Source organism: Hyaena hyaena, unplaced genomic scaffold, assembly GCF_003009895.1.
Source record: "Hyaena hyaena isolate Hyena2069 unplaced genomic scaffold, ASM300989v1 scaffold_414, whole genome shotgun sequence".
In the NCBI taxonomy this organism is placed as follows: Eukaryota; Metazoa; Chordata; class Mammalia; order Carnivora; family Hyaenidae; genus Hyaena; species Hyaena hyaena.
The window spans coordinates 173,994-193,413 of NW_024081044.1; the positions used below are offsets into that span (position 1 = coordinate 173,994).

Consider the following 19,420-nt stretch of genomic DNA (forward strand, 5'->3'; position numbering starts at 1 on the left):
TTTGACACCAAAGTCACTTCCCACTCCCCAGATAATGATCTGTAACTAAAAGGCATTCCTCTCCTACGGCCAATTGATTCTGTCACCCCAAAGGCAATCAACAAGAGCTGTGAACACCTACCACCAAAGAAACATGTGAAAATGAGTGCAGGAAACGTACAGAGAATAAACAAACAAAAAAGCAGAACCATGGGTCTGGTGGTGAAAGACAAGAACAAGTTCCCTTTTCTGATAGAAATTTCCTTAGTTAGCTAACCTAAGATATGTGTATCAAGTCTCCTAATATTTCCTTGTGATAGGAGAGGTGGTCAGCTTAAAAGCACAGTAAGGCGCTTCAAGAGCTGGCTGGCAAGGGTTACCTACATGCAGGAATGCAAGGGCCATCACTCCTTCCAGGTATGTGTGACCTTGGGATTGACTGTACCTTAACCTACCCCCTCCCAGTAGCTACTCGGTTCAACAATCAGCTGCCTTTTCCTTCTCCTCTTCTGCTCTGCTTTAAACAATCTCTCCTTCCCCTTGACTTATGGTTTCCTTCCTCACCACCCTGTTGAAACTGTGTTGTCAGATATCCCTCAAATTCTCCCAGTGGTCCGATCCAATGAGTTGTTCATGTTCATCTTCACAGATTTTGTTTTCTGACATCCTCTCCTCCTTGATAATTCTGTGACCTAGCACCTATCTGACTTGGTCCCTACCTCTCTTGCCATTCTCTCCTTCCCCTCCTTAATTAATATATATTAATAACAACCAACATTTTTGAACATTCACTATGCAATTTATATGCATTAACCCATTTAATCCCCACAATGGGCCGATGAGGTAAGTACTAATATTTTCCTCGTCTTAGGGATGAGAAACCTGGGGCACAAAGAGATTGCTTTACCTGCCCAAGGTCACACAGCATGTAAATGGCAGTCAGGGCTCGAACCCCAGCCACCTGGCCCCAGTTCTTTGCCATAATGCTCCTCCCACAGGATTCTGCTCAGGACTTTCTCTTTTTCCTGCTCCCTCTCCTGGAATCTCTTGACCCTGTGGCTTGTCACCACCTCTGTGTAGATGGTTTCCCAACTCCGAAGTCCCATCCATCCTTCTGGATCCAGATTAAATAGCAATATCAATAGCCACAATATCAACCAAAGCTTATATTTATTGAGCACAAATTCTAGCCTCACATCAGGCTAAAATTGTTTTACCTGCATTATGGCACAACTTCTTCACATGAAAAATGTAAAATACCATCACGGAGAGGTTATCGGACTTGCTTGAAGTCTCAAAGCTGTGTAGTCTCGGAGGCAGGTGGTAGATCATAAACTCTTTCAAAATAATATAAGCTAGAGGCGCCTGGGTGGCTTAGTCGGTTAAGCGTCCGACTTTCGCTTAGGTCGTGATCTCGCGGTTCGTGGATTCGAGCCCCGCGTCGGGCTCTGTGCTGACTGCCAGCTCGGAGCCTGGAGCCTGTTTCAGTCTGTGTCTCCCTCTCTCTCTGACCCTCCCCTGCTCACGCTGTCTCTCTCTCTCTCCTAAAAAAAATAAATAAAAAAAATATTTAGGAAAAAAAAATAATATAAGCTACTTGAAGGCACGTGCTGTTTGCCCCTCACTTTTGCAGTCCATTCCACATCTTATAGATAAGAGGTGTCTGATGCATGTCTTTGAAATCAAATCTAAGTGAGACAGTGTGCAATTTGTTTATGTATCTTAATATATATGCCTCAATAAAGCTTAAACAGAAGCTCAAACAAGATGTTTCTTGCATTTTGGTAACTGGAGGCAGAGTCCTGGACGGCTTCTGGAATGGATTATTTGTGAATTCAGTTGCCTGTGAACTCTCTGCGCATATCACTGGAAGCAATGCGCGGTGTAACAGAATGCATATCTGGTCAAGAATAAGAATTGGGTTCTAGTGCAAGGGCGCCTGGGGGGCTCAGTTGGTTAAGCGTCCGACTTCCGCTAAGGTCATGATCTCACAGTTTGTGGGTTCGAGCCCCACATCAGGCTCTGTGCTGACAGCTCGGAGCCTGGAGCCTGGTTCAGATTCTCTCTCTCTGTCTCTCTCTCTGTCTCTCTCTCAAATAAATAAGCATTAAATATTTAAGAAAATAACTGGATTCTAGTGAACATAAAATGACAATAGACAGCTAGCATTTATGGAGTAATTTCTGACAAACATTGCGCTTCACACATGCCCTCGTTTTTGTCATCACCCCCAACCCCAGGAGGCAGGCAATGCCATCTCCCTGTTCCATATAAGGAATTAAAGACATTAAACAATTTGCTCAAATAGTGTCCAAGCCCCTTGACCTCCAGGGACCTGTTTCCTCATTGACAAAGAGTCAGAAGAGGATTTCTAAAGTTTCTTGGGGGGCGCCTGGGTGGCTTAGTCCGTTAAGCGTCCGACTTTCGCTTAGGTCATGATCTCACGGTTCGTGGGTTCGAGCCCCGCGTCGGGCTCTGTGCTGACTGCCAGCTCAGAGCCTGGGGCCTGTTCAGTCTGGGACTCCCTCTCTCTCTGACCCTCCCCTGATCACGCTGTCTCTCTCTCTCTCTCTCCTAGAAATAAATTTAAAAAAAAAAAAAGTTTCTTGGAACTGTGGGATTCTGGCACGCTCATAACTCTTGGGAAACCCTAATTTTGAGGCACACACGCATATTATTGAGTGGGGTTGCTGGCTGGACTGGAAGGAGCCCTTGAGAACTAGGCTTGAGGAAATGTGGGGGTGCCCCAACTGTCTGAGTGGAGAACTAGGAACTGCTTTTCAACCTGTATGCTTTACTACTTGGCTCTGGGAGTTATAGTCATTGTGTGGGCAGGTGTGGCGTTAGTACACTTCTGCAGAGTGATTATTATACAAATGTAGGAGGAAGGGAAATGGAAGTATAGCAGGAACTATGCCAGGACCCTGCCACTAAGCCGTCCACAGCCCAGCTGAGAATATATTTGTTGGACAAACAAAGCTATTCAAAATGGCCCACCAAGTCAGTTGCGTAAGTAACTGATCCCAACTGCCAGCTTCTTTATTTTTTTTATCGTTTATACTGCTTTTATTTTTTTATTTTTTATTTTTTATAAATAGTTTATTGTCAAGCCGGTTTCCATATAACACCCAGTGCTCATCCCCACAAGTGCCCTCCTCCATGCCCCTCACCCCCTTCCTCCCCCCACACCCATCAGTCCTCAGTTTGTTCTCAGCATTCAAGAGTCTCTCATGGTTTGCCTCTCTCCCGCTCCCCCATTATTTCCCCCTTCTTCTCCCTCTCGGTCCTCCGTTAAGTTCCTCCTAATCCTCCTATATGTGCAAATATATGGTAGCTGTCCTCTGCCTGACTTATTTCGCTCAGCATAACACCCTCAAGGTCCATCCATGTTGCTACACATGGCCAGATTTCATTATTTCTCATTGCCATGTAGTATTCCATAGTATAGATAAACCACATCTTCTTGATCCATTCGTCAGTTGATGGACACTTAGGCTCTTACCATGTTTTGGCTACTGTTGAGAGTGCTGCTATGAACATTGGGGTACGTGTGCCCCTGTGCATCAGCACTCCTGTATCCCTTGGGTAAATTCCTAGCAGTGCCCAACTGGCACCTTCTTTAATGAAGGGTGTCTGTCCCTCCGTGGAAGGATGAATAACAGCCCCCCAAAGAGGTCAACGTCCCAATCCCCCGCAACCTGTGAGAAGGGTACCATATCAGCATACGGGGAGGAAGAACTTCACCTCTACCCTCTTAGGGTCTCTGGCTGAGAATAAGAATTAAACTGACATAAGACAGATTACTAGGAGAGAAGTATACAAGTTCCGTTACACCGTAATGTGTCCGTGAGAGCCTTTGCGAGAGAATGAAGACCCAGGGACGTGACCAGAGCACAAAGCTCTTGTGCCTTTTCAACAAAGAAATGATGAACCCGTCAAGGGACAAGGCAAAGGGGTTGGACATCTGTCCGGGGCGGGGGGGCAACGGGGGAGGACAAGGGCCATTCCGGTGAGTGTGTTCGGGCAGATCCATTTCAGCGTGCGATCCGAATCTCCGGGAGTAAGGACATCCTTCACTTCATGGCAAAAGGAGAGCAGCTTTCTGGGGGGAGGTACGTCAGAAAGCCCTTCCTGCAAGTGCTGTTCCTCAAGAGCCTCCCTCTCTATAAGGGGCGCCTGGGTGGCTTAGTCGGTTGAGCGTCCGACTTTCGCTTAGGTCACGATCTCGCGGTTCGTGGGTTCGAGCCCCGCGTCGGGCTCTGTGCTGACTGCCAGCTCAGAGCCTGGAGCCTGTTTCAGAGTCTGTGACTCCCTCTCTCTCTGACCCTCCCCTGCTCGCGCTGTCTCTCTCTCTCTCTCCTAGAAATAAATAAAACATTAAAATAAATAAATAAATAAATAAATAAATAAATAAATAAAATAAAATAAGCAGCCTCCCAAAGCGGCATGTTTTGAGGTGTCCTGTCCCGAGCAAGGTCACGTGGTCAAAGGGACTTTACAGATCTGGATTACGCCAAGGATCTGGAGATGGGGAGGTGATCCTGGATTATACAGACGAGCCCATTATAATCATGAGGAGTCCTTTCAAGAGGGCGGCCGGAGACCAGAAAGGAAGGAAGATGCTCTTCCTTCCGTGGGAGGAAATGGGTTCTCCCCTGGAGCTTCTGAAAGGAAGTGGCCCCACTGATACCTTGATGACAGCCTAGAGAGGCTAACTTCGGATGTCTGGCCTACAGAACTATATGAGAATAGATTTCTGTTGTTTTTAAGCCGCTAGGTTTATGGTAATTGAACAGCCACCAGAAGTTCATAAAGGGAGACGCAAAAAGAGGTAGCACTGCCCTCCCTCCCATTCTTTGTTTTTTAATTATTTTTTAAATGTATATTTTTGAGAGAGACAGACAGAGCGTGAGCAGGGGAGGGGTGTAGAGAGAGAGGGAGACACAGAATCTGAAACAGGCTCCAGGCTCTGAGCTAGCTGTCAGCACAGAGCCCGACGCGGGGCTCGAACTCACAAACTGTGAGGTCATAACCTGAGCTGAAGTCCAAGGCCGCCCAATCGACTGAGCCACCCAGGCGCCCCTCTCCCCCCCATTCTTAAAGGGCCACTGCTAGCCCATAGGGCTATGTCTCCCAAATCCTGCAGTCAGTCTAGATTTCCCCCCAGATAACCAAGTAACACATCACACCTTCCACAGGACTGTCCGGGGAGCAGCATCTACTGGAAGAACAGGCGCCCTTTCCTCGAGTCACTGTCACTGTAAACATGTGACTGCCAACGGCACCTCCGTGCATGCAGCATGTGTGGGATTTCTGAAAGAGGGGTCATGCAGATTGATAGGTTATCAGCAGGAGCCCAGAGCCCGAGTTTAATTTCAGCTGTGCCCCTGCCCAACTCTCAGAAGTGGAGCAAGTAACTTAGCCTCTCTGTGCCTCTGGTTTTTTTTTTTTTTTAATGTTTATTCATTTTTGAGAGACAGAGAGACAGAGAGACAGAGAGACAGAGCACGAGCAGGGGAGGGGCAGAGAGAGAGCGACACAGAATCTGAAGCAGGCTGCAGGCTCTGAGCTGCCAGCACAGAGCCTGACACGGGGCTCGAACCCATGAACTATGAGATCATGACCTGAGCCGCCCCGCTGCCCCTCGCTGCCTCTGTTTCTCCATCTGCACAATGGGGATCATGCCAACAGCACTCACTTCGTAAAATCATTGCAAAGCTACATGAAGGGCGTGTGCCTTGGATGCTTAGAACAATATCTAGCCTGTATCAGAGCTCAATTCCCCTTAGATGTGGTAGAGACTGGCCTTAGAAGTGTGCCCACCCCCCACCAAGGAGATCCTCTCTCCAGGAAACAGTATCTCTCTCCAACTGGCGTGTTTATAGGCAGGATTGGGGGGGGGGGGTTGCCTCACAGGGCATGCTGCCTTCTACTCCAAAAAGTCCCTGTCTCCTCTGAGTCTTGCTCCTCAGCCACCAGCTCTGCATGTCCTGGACCTCCCCAGGGAGCCACACACCCCCATCTTCTCCATACTCTCAGCCCCAGACTGTCTCTCAATCCCTTGATCTCAATCCTCTCTGTACAGCCGCAGCTCTACCTAACCAGTCCACCCTGACCTACTCAACTACCCATCACCCAACATGGTTAACAGAGACCCTTTCATTGCCAGGACCCACTTTCTTTTTTAATTTTAGCTTTATTGTGCTTGCTTCAGCAGCACATATACTAAAACCAGCTTTATTGAGGTATAATCAATATACTGAAAAATTGCACACATTTAATATATACGTCTCGATAAGTTTGTACATATGCGTACACTGTGCACCCAGAATACCATCACCACAATGGAGGTACCAACCGTGTCACTTCCAAGATTGTCCCTGTGTGTGTGTGTGTGTGTGTGTGTGTGTGTGTGTGTGTGTGTGTGTTTGGTAAGAATGCATAGCATGAGATCTCTTCTTTTAATGCATCTTGAATTGCACAACACCATATTGCTAACTATAGGTACTAGGTTTTACAGCGAGTCTGCAGAACATACCCATCTCATATAACCAAAACTTTATACCCATTGAAAGGCAGTTTCCCATTTCCCCCTTCCCCCAGCCCCTGCTAACCGCCAGTCTATCCTCTGCCTCCCATGAGTGTGACTCCTTTAGATATTTCATGTAAGTGGAATCATAAAGTATTTGTCCTTTTATGTTTGGCTTCTTTCACCCCGAATAATGTCCTGTAATCTCATCCACGTCACTGCAAGTGACAGGATTTCCTTATACTTTAAGCCCAACTATATTCCATCACATATCTCACATTTTCTGTATCCATTCATCCGCAGCACCCACTTTACCAAGCGGTAACCAAAGTTGCAGATAAGGTGACTAGTCACCAGAGCTAAATTTCAACCAGTGCGCACTAGAAAAGCCATTAGTTGGTTGTTCATATTAAAATATTCCCACACCCGGGCGCCTGGGTGGCTCAGTTGGTTAAGTGTCCGACATCGGCTCAGGTCATGATCTCATGGTTCGTGGGTTCGAGCCCTGCATCAGGGTCTGTGCTGACAGCCAGCTCAGGGCCTGGACCCTGCTTCGGATTCAGTGTCTCCCTCTCTCTCTGACCCTCCCCTGCTCACACTGTCTCTCTCTCTCATAAATAAATACATTATATTTATTTTATATTTTATATATTTTAATATATTTTATAATATATTATATCTCTCTCATAAATAAAACATTAAAAAAATAAAATAAAATATTCCCACACCATTTATAAGTAATCATGGCCCGGAACCAGCTCCCACATCACTCCTGCCCGCGAAGATCCCACCCTGGGACCCCACCCACCTCCTCACGATTTGGCATCTTCACTAACATCTGCTGGAGTAGAGAAAGGGTGTCCAGAGTCCGTTCTGATTGGTCGAGTCCTGCACCAGAGCAGCTGTTACTACTGTCCTTGCAAATGACAGATCATTCCAGATATTAGTATGTAATAAGAGTATGAAAAGGAGGCAAGGACAGAACTAGCCATCAGAGTGGTGTCGGGTTTTTCAGGAAAGGGAGAGAGAAGCCACCTGTCTCTCCTGAAGTGGTGTCTTCAGGTCTTTGCCTGAGGGGGAACATGCTGTGACACCACCAGATGTTGGGCAAGTTTGGGGACGAGGAAAGAACACTTTATCAGCCATGGTAGAGGCAGCCTGCATTTCCCGAGAAGGCGAAAACAATACTTCCCTTCTGAGAAGTGTTTCTAGAATCTTGCCAATCTTCCCTCAAAAGGAAGACTGGTTTTTATCCACTTAAAATCTACCTGAGTAGATTGGGGACTTGCTTGTAGCCAAAAGGATGTGATAGAATCAGAGGTGCATGGCTTCCAGGGCTGGGTCTTAACAGGACACTTAAGCCTGTCAGCTGGGAAACTCCTGCATAGAGCTCTGAACTGCCCAAGGCTGCCATGTTGGGAGGAAGACCAGACTCACCAAGTCTGGGGCTACGTGAAGGGGTGACAGTGCACAGTCAGTTCCCAGCTGCTCCAGCCCCAGCCACTGTCTAACTGCAGCCGTATAAGAAACCCCAGAATCACCCAGCTGAGCCTTTCCTAGATTCCCAAAGCACAGACATCATGAGCGATGATAAAATGAACCTTGATGATTTAAGCCGCTACATTTTGTGATGGTTTTTATGCAGCAGTAGATAACGAATAGCAGCCCTTGGGGAATTTCCTGGAATCTTTCCGCAGTCACGTCACATGTCTCCCTTCTGCTTCCCTGTTCCAGGACTCTGTTTTCTGCTGAGTTTGTCAGAAGTTATGGTTCAGATGACCGAAGGTAAGCACTCGACGCCTGACTTCTCCACAGCCCGAGACCAGGAAGGGTGGAGACCAAGGGGACGCCTTGGACCGCTCGCGTCCTCCGATGGGCTGGAGCAAAGGGGCTTGTCCTGAGACCATGATTTGGGGACGCTTACTCCTGTAATTCTTTCTAATTCATCATTTCATCAAATTTTAGTGTATCTTTAAAGGTCTGTTTATTTATGTAATCTCTACACCTAACACGGGGATCGAACTCACGACCCCAAGATGAAGAGTCACATGCTCTCCCAACGGAGTCAGCCAGGCACCCCTTAATGTATCTTTTTATTTTAGTGTCCTTTGTCTGGTCGTTTGTTTTCAGTCACCACAATGTGCCCAATGTAGAGATAGAACAGAGGCTAAAACACACAAAGGAAGTGAAGAGAGCACTCCAGAGCGGGGAGACAGAGCATGATGGTGATCGTTTTATTCTGATAATAAGCGAGGCACCAAAAACCAGAAAAAGTAAACAAGATGATCTCAGGCTAGCTTTAATCCCCTGGAGATCTTGCTAGATTCTGATTCAGCAGGTGTAAGGGTGGGGCCTCAGATTCTGCATTTCTAGCCAAGTGCAAGGGGATACATTCTGAGCACCCAGACCGTGCATTGTGGCCCCATCAGGTTCCCAGCCCCCTCTCCTTGTGAACACTGCATGATTGCCACATTTCTCCACCGGACCCAAAGCTCGAGATGCTTCCTCAGCTCCATTCATTCCCAAGAGGGCTCACATTAAGATCATTAGCGGGGCACCTGGGTGGCTCAGTCGGTTGAGCATCTGACTTTGGCTCAGGTCATGATCTCACGGTTCATGAGTTCAAGCCCCACGTCAGGCGCTCTGCTGTTAGCCTGTCAGCACAGAGCCTGCTTCAGATCCTCTGTCCCTCTCTCTCTGCTCCTCCCCCGGCTTACACTCTGCTCTCTCTCTCTCAAAAAATTAATAAAAATATTTTTTTAAGATCATTAGTGTATCTATCTAAATGGAGTTACACACAGACTTACAAAGATGATATGAACTCGTATCAAAATATACCTCCTATGGGTCCCTGCACATTCAAGTTTTTATAATCCTAGCTGATACTTATTATGTGCCAGGCACTACCCAACACACTTTACGTGTATTAATTCACTTGCTCCTCACAATAATCCATTTTGCAAATGAGGGCTGTGAAAGGAACTAAGGCACAGAGAGATGCAGACACTTGGGCAGAGAAACATGGCTGACACGTGGTGGAGCCAGAATCGACCCCAGGCGCTTAACCAATTCATTCCCCCATTTAAAGAGTCTGCAATGGGGACGCCGGGGTGTCTCAGTCGGTTAAGCATGCGACTCCTGATTTGGGCTCAGCTCACGATCTCACGGTCTGTGAGATCAAGCCCAGTGTAGGGCTCTGCACTGACAGTGCGGAACCTGCTTGGGACTCTCTCTCTGCCCCCCCCCCACCAAAATAAATTAAAAACTTAAATAGGTAAATAAGTAAAAATAGAAATCCCTCAGAGATCTTGAGAATAGCACAAGCATATCGCCTTGAAATTTTTGTGTGAAAATTAACGCCAACTTCAGTCCTCTGTCATGCAAACGAATTCTCACTTTCTTCTGTAACTTGGGTTTGGTAGCCTTGATTTTGTCAGGTACTGAGATCTCCAAAGGGGAAAGGAGTGTAAGCTTCCTCTTGGTTGAGAGGCCCTGGTCCGACAGGCAATGATAACAGGAAATGGCTCAACCACGGTGACCTCTGACCTGCCCGTCTTCTCCCTGCAGCAGCTACTTGTCGGTCCTGCCCCCAACATGCTCTCTGTGTCAACAGCACTCACTGTACCTGCAACTCCGGATACACTGCTGCGTCTGGGAGGAAATTCTTCACATTCCCCTTGGAGACGTGCAATGGTAAAGGGGTAATTTTCAAACCACCCAGAGGCAGGAGTGGAAGGGAGGCGGCATGGGGACCGTTGGGGGTGATGACTGCCAATACCTTGCATGCTGAGAAATCTACCAGCTCAACACTCATCAGGAAAGAAACACTTTTGGGGCACCTTGATGGCTCAGTCGGTTACGTGTCTGACTTGGGCTTGGGTCGTGATCTCGTGGTTCCTGAGTTTGAGCCCTGCATTGGGCTCTGTGCTGTCAGCGCAGAGCCGGCTTCGGATCCTTTGTCCCATCCCCCACCTCTCTCTCTGCCCATCCCCCCACAGGCATGAGTGTTCTCTCTCCCTCTCTCTCTCTCAAATTAAGTAAACTTAAAAAATGTAACATCTTTAAGAAAGAAGGAAGGAAGGGAGGGAGAAAAAGAAAGAAAGAAAGAAGAGAAAGAAAGAAAGAAAGAAAGAAAGAAAGAAAGAAAGAAAGAAAGAAAGAAAGAAAGAAGGAAGGAAGGAAGGAAGGAAGGAAGGAAGGAAGGAAGGAAGGAAGGAAGGAAGGAAGAAAGAAGAAAGAGGAGAAAGAAAGGGAAGAAAGGGAGGAAGGAAAGAGATAGAGAGAGAGAGAGAGAGAAAGAAAGAAAGAAAGAAAGAAAGAAAGAAAGAAGAAAGAAAGGGAAGAAAGAAAGAAAAAAGGAATGAAGGAAGAAAGAAAGAAAGGGAGAGAGGGAGAAAAAGAAAGAAAGAGGAGAAAGAAAGGGAAGAAAGGGAGGAAGGAGAGAGAGAGAGAAAGAAACAAAGAAAGACATTCATGAAATCAGCATCTTTTATTTATTTGAAGTTCTAATATACCTTTTAATCCCCTTCATGGCTACCTTGTCTTTCCTTAATTTCATAATCACACATGTGTATCTGTACTGTTAGCTTTTATATTTTTTTGTTCTGTTAGCTTTTAAACTCAGCAATTATTTCCCCCACCGACATGCCTTGGTTTCCCAAGCAAGATGCTTCATTTCAGGTAAAGGAATGAATAGCAAACACCTGATGAGCACTGAGTAACATCTCCAAGTGTAGACTCACTGTATTGTACAACACTGCACGTTGATGATACAGGAATTAAAAAAAAAAAAAAAAAAGATGCGTCACTTCACCCTTCCTTCCCCTCCCCCAGTAAAGAGGTGAGATCGGAAAATACTGTTGTTTCCCTCCCTTCCTCAGCTCTCCCCTTTCCACATCCTCATGAGGTTAAAATTTTCTCAAGGTTCTGCTCGCCTCTGCTTCCTCTGCCCTCCATCTCCCTGCCAGCTGAGGTTTCTCTTCTTCCTCATTCCGTACTTGCCATCTGTCCTTTATTTGGAGTACTTTCTCATGTGCCTTCTTTACGCTGGACACTGTCTCCACTGTTGTGTTATCTCACATTTCTTTCACTTTCGCGAGCCGGTTCTATCCTGACAAGGTGGGGAATCTTGTCCTTCCGTCTCTTATCCAAGTGATCCATCAGTGAATCTCGCAGGGATCACAGAACTGTCTTCAAGCTTGCAGGACTGCAGGTGGGAATTCTAGTACCGGTCTGAGTCTCATTCTTTCTGGTGACTTCTGTCTCAGGCTCAGTGAGGTTCCTCACAGACTCCCCAGGAAGAACATCTTTACTTCTCATTGCCTTACGGGTGTGACGTGAAAGCTGAACTGGGGGGCGGGGGGAGAGAGTGCCTGCGAGATGGGAACAAGACGGTCATGTTCCTCAAAAGAAAATGGCTATCGAGCAGGTGACAAAGATCATCTGCTACGCCATATTGCAGTCTGAAAATTCCCAGTGTCATGTTTGGAACATCAGATGGGGAAATCACACATCTTTGCTACCCACTGGACATTTGGAAAGGGGCTACTGGGACCCTCAGAGACATGTTGACTTAATCAAGACATTCTAACTCAGTTAATCTAGCAGGTGTATTACTCTGCTCGGGTGGCTGTAACAAAACACCACAGACCAGGTGGCTTAAACAACAGAAATTTTTTTTCTCAGGATTCTGGAGGCTGGGAAGCCCATGGTCAAGGTTCCAACAGTTCTACTCTCTGGGGAAGCCTCTCTTCCTATCTTGAAGATATCTATCTCCTTGCTCTCTCTTCACATGGTCTTTCCTCACTGCACACACACAGAGGTCGGGCAGATGGGGAAGCTCTCATACTTCTTCTTCTACAAACACTAATCCTATCAGATCAGGGCCCCATTCTCACAATCTCATTTAACCTGTTACATCCTTAGACAACTTATTTCCAAATACAGCCACCCTAGGGGTTAGGATTTCAACATATTGAATTGAGGGGACACACAAACATTCAATACAGCAGACACGGTCAGTATTCCACTTAGATGCCTTCAGCCTTTGCCGTTCTTTTGCACACCGAGTCCAAGGCTCTTTCCGGCTACGGGAGACCACTCAGTTCATGCTCAGGACAGGTGGAAGTATCAGATAGTTAACTACCCCTGCAACCACTTCTCTCCCAATAAATGGTAAGATTTGGCAGATAAAAGCATTATCAAAAATAGCCAAGTAATGTAAAAAACCCAAGGGTCCACCAATTGATGAAGGGATAAAGAAGATGTGGTATGTCTATACAGTGGAATATTACTCAGCCATGAAAAAGAATGAAATCTTGCCATTTGCAATGACGTGGATGGAACTAGCATGTATTGTGCTAACAAAATAAGTCAGTCAGAAAAAGACAAATACCATGATTTTATTCACATGTGGAATTTAAGAAACAAAACAGATGGACATGGGGAAGGAGGAAAGAAAGGGGAAGACAAACCGTAAGAGATTCGTAACTATAAAGAATAAACTGAGGGTTGATGGAGGGAGGTGGGGGGGATGGACTAGATGAGTGATGGGCGTTAAGGAGGGATGTGCACTTAGTATCGTGTTGGGATAAGCACTGGGTGTTGTACGTGATGAATCACTAAATTCTACTCCTGAAAGCAATATTACACTATATGTTAACTAATTACAGTTTAAATAAAAACTTGAAAGAAAAAAAGATCTGGCTGATAAATATCCCAGCCCCCCAGCGCTTGGGGAGTCACTCTGAAGTGTGTGCTCTACACTGCCTCCCAGAGGCTCCCAAGGGAGTTGAGTCCCAATCGCCCACAATGGAAACTTCCCTCTATTTTCTGCCTTCCTTTCTCTGTCTCATTTGACCACCTCCCTTCCAGTGTTTTCTGGGATCACCTCCCACATAAAGTACTTGAACGTGAATTCTTATCTCAATGCCTGCTTCTCAGAGAACTCAACCAAAGTCAGTGAGGAAAGGGAAGAACAAAGACAATCCATCACCTCACTGAGTTGTCCTGGAAAGGCAGCACAGACCCTGGTGGAAAGGGCATAGCACATATTAGATGCCCCATAAATAAATCTTCGTCAAATGAAGGTCCAAATTCCTCCTTTTGTTCCAGATATCGATGAATGTAAGCCACCCATTAGCATATATTGTGGGTCTAACGCTGCATGCCAAAATGTCGAAGGAGGTTTCCACTGTCGCTGTAATCCCGGATATGAACTCCTCTCTGGGGACACACGATTTGAGAATTCCAATCAGAACACTTGTCGAGGTAAGAAACTTCTTGTCTCTCTTCTTTATTTTACATTGAATCTAATGCCAGAAAGTGTGTGTGTGTGTGTGTGTGTGTGTGTGTGTGTGTGTGTGTGGTGAGGCAAGGACATGTTTCCATTTTTGGAGGCAAATGGTTGATGGAAAGGGGAGAAAAAAGGAAAGAAAGAAGCTTAGAGCAATAATGGGGTTAATAAGATAAGTGGGCTTTGGAAATGGGGGTAATGAGATGCTAAGACAGGATTCTTTGAATTGCAAAGAGAAACTCACTCAGGCTAACTTGAGCAGAAAAGATGAATTGATGATAAGGATGCTTGGATGTGTCTTGGAACTCAAGGACAAAAATAGAGCTGGGCTTCTGGAATGTATTGGAACAGGAGACCCCACACTACCAGGGCACCTCAGTCTCTGATACTCTCTAGCTCTGCCCCTTTCTTCTTTTTCACTGCAGACTGGCTTTCTCTGACTTCTTAGTCCACAGGACAGAAAATATGGCCACCAAGTCCAAGTCTTACCGTTGCTAATGACCCACCCACCCACAGATAGACCAAGTGACTCTCTTTTGGACCCAATCATAAATTCTTTGGAAATGTACCAATTAGTCCAGTTTGAGTCATATGTCCACCCTTGGATCTGTGTCCAGGAGAGGCACCATCTCGTATAAGCATGAGCACTCTCACGGAAGCCACATAGACAGGGAAATCTATGCACAAGAAATATAGCTCGGAGAAGTGAGGGGTAGATGGTGGGGTTGGAGCATCCTGAACGTACCTCTTCCCATGAAGACACCAAGCTGCAACCTCATACAGACCAACTCTCTCTGAGAGTAACCCGAAGACTAAGTGAACAGCTCTTCTAAATTACATGCAGAGAAAACCACATCAACAAGGGTAGAAGGAGCAAAAACATAGTCGGGTCAGGAACCAAAACCTCCAGTGCTGTGACCCACACGCTGGAGGGATGTTCCAAGTGCAAAGGTTCTCCCTGAGCAGCAGGGGCTTCAAGCTCCACATCACGCAACACCCACCTGCGGACCTGCACCAGGAAGGCGAACACCCATAATGTCATAGGGGATATCTATCAATAATTACTTTAGACGTCAATGCTCCAATCAAAAGACATAGGGTGACTGAATGGATTTAAAACACAAGACCCGTCCATCTGATGCTTGTACAAGACTCACTTCAGACCTAAAGACACATGCAGATTGGGGGCATCTGGGTGGCTCAGTTGGTTGAGCGACCAACTTTGGCTCAGGTCATGATCTTGTGGTTCGTGAGTTGGGGGTAATGAGAGGGGTCACCGAAAACTGACACTCTTGTTTCAGTTGTCATTCCCGGCCAGCCTGAATTTTTTTTTTTTAATGTTTTATTTATTTCTAGGAGAGAGAGAGAGACACAGCGTGAGCAGGGGAGGGTCAGAGAAAGAGGGAGTCACAGACTGAAACAGGCTCCAGGCTCTGAGCTGGCAGTCAGCACAGAGCCCGACGCGGGGCTTGAACCCACGAACCACGAGATCATGACCTAAGTGAAAGTCGGACGCTTAACCGACTAAGCCACCCAGGCGCCCCCGGCCAGCCTGAATTTTAAAACCAGAAGTATCTAATTTCTTGTTCCCTCGATCATTGCCATTATTTTTGTCGAGCCAAGACCGAATTAAAGAATTTGGAGCTTGGGGCGCCTGGGTGGCTCAGTCGGTTAAGCTTCTGACTTCAGCTCAGGTCTTGATCTCGAGGTTCATGGGCAAGCCCTGCAATGAGCTCTGTGCTGACAGCTCAGAACCTGGAGCCTGCTTCGGATTCTGTGCCTCTCTCTCTCTCTCTGCCCCTCCCCACTCATGCTCTGTCTCTGTCTCTCAAAAATAAATAAACATTAAAAAAAAAAAAGTAAGCTATCAGGCAACACCCCAAGCCTCCACCTGTTAGATGCCATTAGCATCCCCCATCACAAGCTGTGACTGCCAAAAATGTCTCCAACCATTGCCAACGTCCCCTGGGGCCAAAATCACACACATACATACACACGCACACACACACACACATACACACACACAATTCCCGTCTAAAAACACTGTTCTCTACCATGATAAGGAACTTGACTCTGATCTCTCCAAAAGGCAGAGCTTTGTCATTGAACATAAAAAATTTGAGTTCAAAAAAAAACAAGAACAAAATCCAGACTCTTAACTATAGAGAACAAACCAGTGGTTGCCAGAGGGGAGGTAGGTGGGGGGATGGGTAGTATAAGTGATGGGGGTGAAGGGTGCCCTTATCCCAATGAGCACTGACTAATGTACAGACTTGTTAAGTCACTACACTGTACACCTGACACTAATGTAACGCTGTCTGTTAACAATACTAGAATTTAACAATTAATAATAAAAATTTTTAAAAATAAAAAAGGGGAGCCTGGGTGGTTCAGCCTGTTAAGCATCTGACTTCAGCTCAGGTCATGATCTCACAGTTTGTGAGTTCAAGCCCCGCGTCGGGCTCTGTGCTGACAGCTCAGAGCCTGGAGCCTGCTTCAGATTCTGTGTCTCCCTCTCTCTCTGACCCTCCCCTGCTCATGCTCTGTCTCTCTGTCTCTCTGTCTCTCTCTCTCAAAAACAAACAAACAGGGGCGCCTGGGCGGCTCAGTTGGTTAAGTGTCTGACTTCGGCTCGGGTCATGACTTCACAGTTCGTGGGTTCGAGCCCCGCATCCGGCTCTGTGCTGACAGCTAGCTCAGATCCTGGAGCCTGCTTCAGATTCTGTGTCTTCCTCTCTCTCTGACCCTCCCCTGCTCATGCTCTGTCTCTCTGTCTCGCTCTCTCTGTCTCTCTCTCTCTCTCAAAAATAAATAAACAGGGGCGCCTGGGCGGCTCAGTTGGTTAAGTGTCTGACTTCGGCTCAGGTCATGACTTCACGGTTCGTGGGTTCGAGCTCCGCATCTGGCTCTGTGCTGACAGCTAGCTCAGAGCCTGGAGCCTGTTTCAGATTCTGTGTCTCCCTCTCTCTCTGCCTCTCCCCCAATAATGCTCTGTCTCTCTTTGTCTCAAAAATAAATAAAAAACTATAAAAACTTTTTAAATAAATAAATAAACAAAAAGCTTTTTTAAATAAAAAAGAGTATGGGTTCAGACCTTCTAAATGCAAAGTTATTCACCCTCCACCCTCTCTGGCCTTTCGCTCTCAGTTCCAACAGTAACTTCCCTTGATATCTTTTGCAGAAACCACTTCCTCAAAGCCAACCAAAGATACAGAAGAGGTGAGTGGAAGTTGAGTCCTGGAGCCCCACCAGATACCAAGTATCTACAAAGCCCCAAATTAGCATGTGGGTGTGGATACCATATATTATATGTGTGCTAGACATTGTGTATCATATATATACCATGTAAGTGTGATATGCTATATATTTTATATTTCAAGTTATGGTATGTAGTATGTTTTAATGTAGTTTTAAATTATAATATAATAGAAATTAATTATAATAGTACAATATTATATGTAATTTATATTATGTGTAACTATGAAATATGCATACAGTTAATCACTATATGTATACTGTTATATATCTCATGGTAAAGTTAGATAGTATGTGTATGTACACATGGGTGTGTGTGTGTGTGTGTGTGTGTGTGTGTGTATGTAAACTGCTCCCTAAAGATAGGATCTCTCCCAGGCCAAGAAAGGCAGACCTCAGCTGTAGTCAGACCCTTAACCAACTGACCCACCCAGGTGTCCTGATTTTTATTACTTTCTGAGTTAACAGTCCAGGCGGGTGAGGCCATTCAGGGCACCCACGTTCTTCCCGTACTGCTGCCCCACAATCCCCCCAGCACCTTGTCCTCAATGACATGACCAAAACTGGGTTGCTCCAAAGCCACAACCCATTGTATTGGTGGGTCGTGGGGAGATAGAGCCCAGGGCAGTTTGTCCGGAGCACAGGGTGAAGAGGGGAGAGTGGAGAAAAGGGATACGTCTGCTCACTCTATAATACGCTAATGAAGTTGTGATCATTGCCTTGAGAGCTGCCTTAAAGCAACAATCCAGAGGCTTAAGGTAGCCCGACCAAAACTAGCTGCAAGGGAAGCTGGGACAATGTGGTCTGTACATGGGGAACATGGTCCATGTAAAATCTGAGGAATTCATTCAGTTATTAAAAGGAAGGAGGAGGGGCGCCTGGGTGGCTTAGTCGGTTAAGCACTGACTTTCGCTTAGGTCATGATCTTGCGGTTCGTGGATTCGAGCCCCGCGTTGGGCTCTGTGCTGACTGCCAGCTCAGAGCCTGGAGCCTGTTTCCGAGTCTGTGACTCCCTCTCTCTCTGACCCTCCCCTGCTCACACTGTGTCTCTCTCTCTCTCCTAGAAATAAATAAAACATTAAAAAAAAATTTTTTTAAGGAAGGAGGAGGGGCACCTGGGTGGCTCAGTCCATTAAGTGTCTGGCTCTTGATTTCAGCTCAGGTCATGACCTCATGCCTCGTGAGTTCAAGTCCACATAGGGCTCTGTGATGACAGTGGAGCCTGCTTGGGATTCTCTCTCTCTCTCTCTCTGCCTCTACCCTGCTCACTCTCTCTCTCTCAATCTCAATATAAATAAATAAACTTAAAAAAAAATAAAAGGAAGGGGGAGGGGAATGGATATTACAGGCCCTTACAAGAGACAGACCAAGAACGTGACTGATAGGTAGCAATCACTTAGTGTCTGTAAATGGACTCTGAATGTTAACAAAGAGAAGGACCCATGTCTCTGCGAATCTGCAGTCTAGCAGAATGGGCTGGTCCCTTCCTCGCCCCATTCTGCACCCTCACCCTGCTCTACTCCAGAGGGACTGCTCACATCTTGACCTCCAAGCCCCAGGTTTCCAGCTACATGCCGCTGTCTCTACCTGAAACTGTTCCCAGTACCTCACCCGGCTGCCTTCCTTCCTCTCTTCTCTTGCTCAAGACTCAGTTCAGGTGTCACATCCTCCTGAATGGCCTCCCTAAGCCCTTCCATATGAGTTAACACCCCCTTCCCCAGTTTCTTCTGCTGGAGGGGTGCAGAGGTTAGATGTGCCATCAGAGGTTCAAATCTCAGCACCTCAGTGGCAAGTGCCATGGGCACAATGACACACCTTTCTGCATTAGTCAGGGATCCCCAGAGGAACAACCAATAGGGGACACAGAGAAGAGATTCGTTATAAGGAACTAGCTCGTGTGATGACGGAAGCTGACGTGTCCCAAGATACGCAGTAAACAAGCTAGGGATTTGGGACAACCTCTGCTGGCGTTATGGTTCAGACCCAGAAGAGCCGATGTTCCAGGCAAGTATGAAGGAAACAAAACCCCTGCCCCAGATCCAGGCAGTCAAGCAGGCAGTCGGGCAGAAGACAGTTCCCTCTTACTCAGACTTCTCGTTCTATTCAGACCCTCATCCAACTGGATGGGGCCCCCTCACTTTGGGGAGGGCAATCTCCTTTCCTCCGTCTACGCATCCACACATTCATTTCATCCAGAACCACTCTTACAGACACACCCAGAATCATGCTTGAGCAAATATATCTGGGCACCTCTGGCCCAGCCAAGGTGACACATAAAAATAACCATCGCACTCTCCAGGACCGATTTACTCATCTGTAAGATGGGGGTAACGACGGCATCCACCTCCTTGGAAGGATGGGAA

The 19,420-nt window shown here is 46.6% G+C and overlaps 1 protein-coding gene across 2 annotated transcripts in view; it reads left to right on the forward strand.

Moving 5' to 3' along the window:
* The first annotated feature begins 259 nt into the window (after window positions 1-259).
* ADGRE3 (adhesion G protein-coupled receptor E3) overlaps window positions 260-19,420 on the forward strand; it is a 48,856-nt gene continuing 29,695 nt past the window's right edge. Inside the window, exons 1-5 of one of the 2 annotated variants that reach the window (XM_039252353.1) lie at window positions 260-396; window positions 8,243-8,293; window positions 10,076-10,201; window positions 13,622-13,777; window positions 16,984-17,021. In XM_039252353.1, coding sequence (XP_039108284.1) covers window positions 372-396; window positions 8,243-8,293; window positions 10,076-10,201; window positions 13,622-13,777; window positions 16,984-17,021 — 396 coding nt within the window. In that variant the 5' untranslated portion in view covers window positions 260-371. The remainder of the gene's footprint in view (window positions 397-8,242; window positions 8,294-10,075; window positions 10,202-13,621; window positions 13,778-16,983; window positions 17,022-19,420) is intronic. The other variant, XM_039252354.1, reaches the window with a different exon arrangement.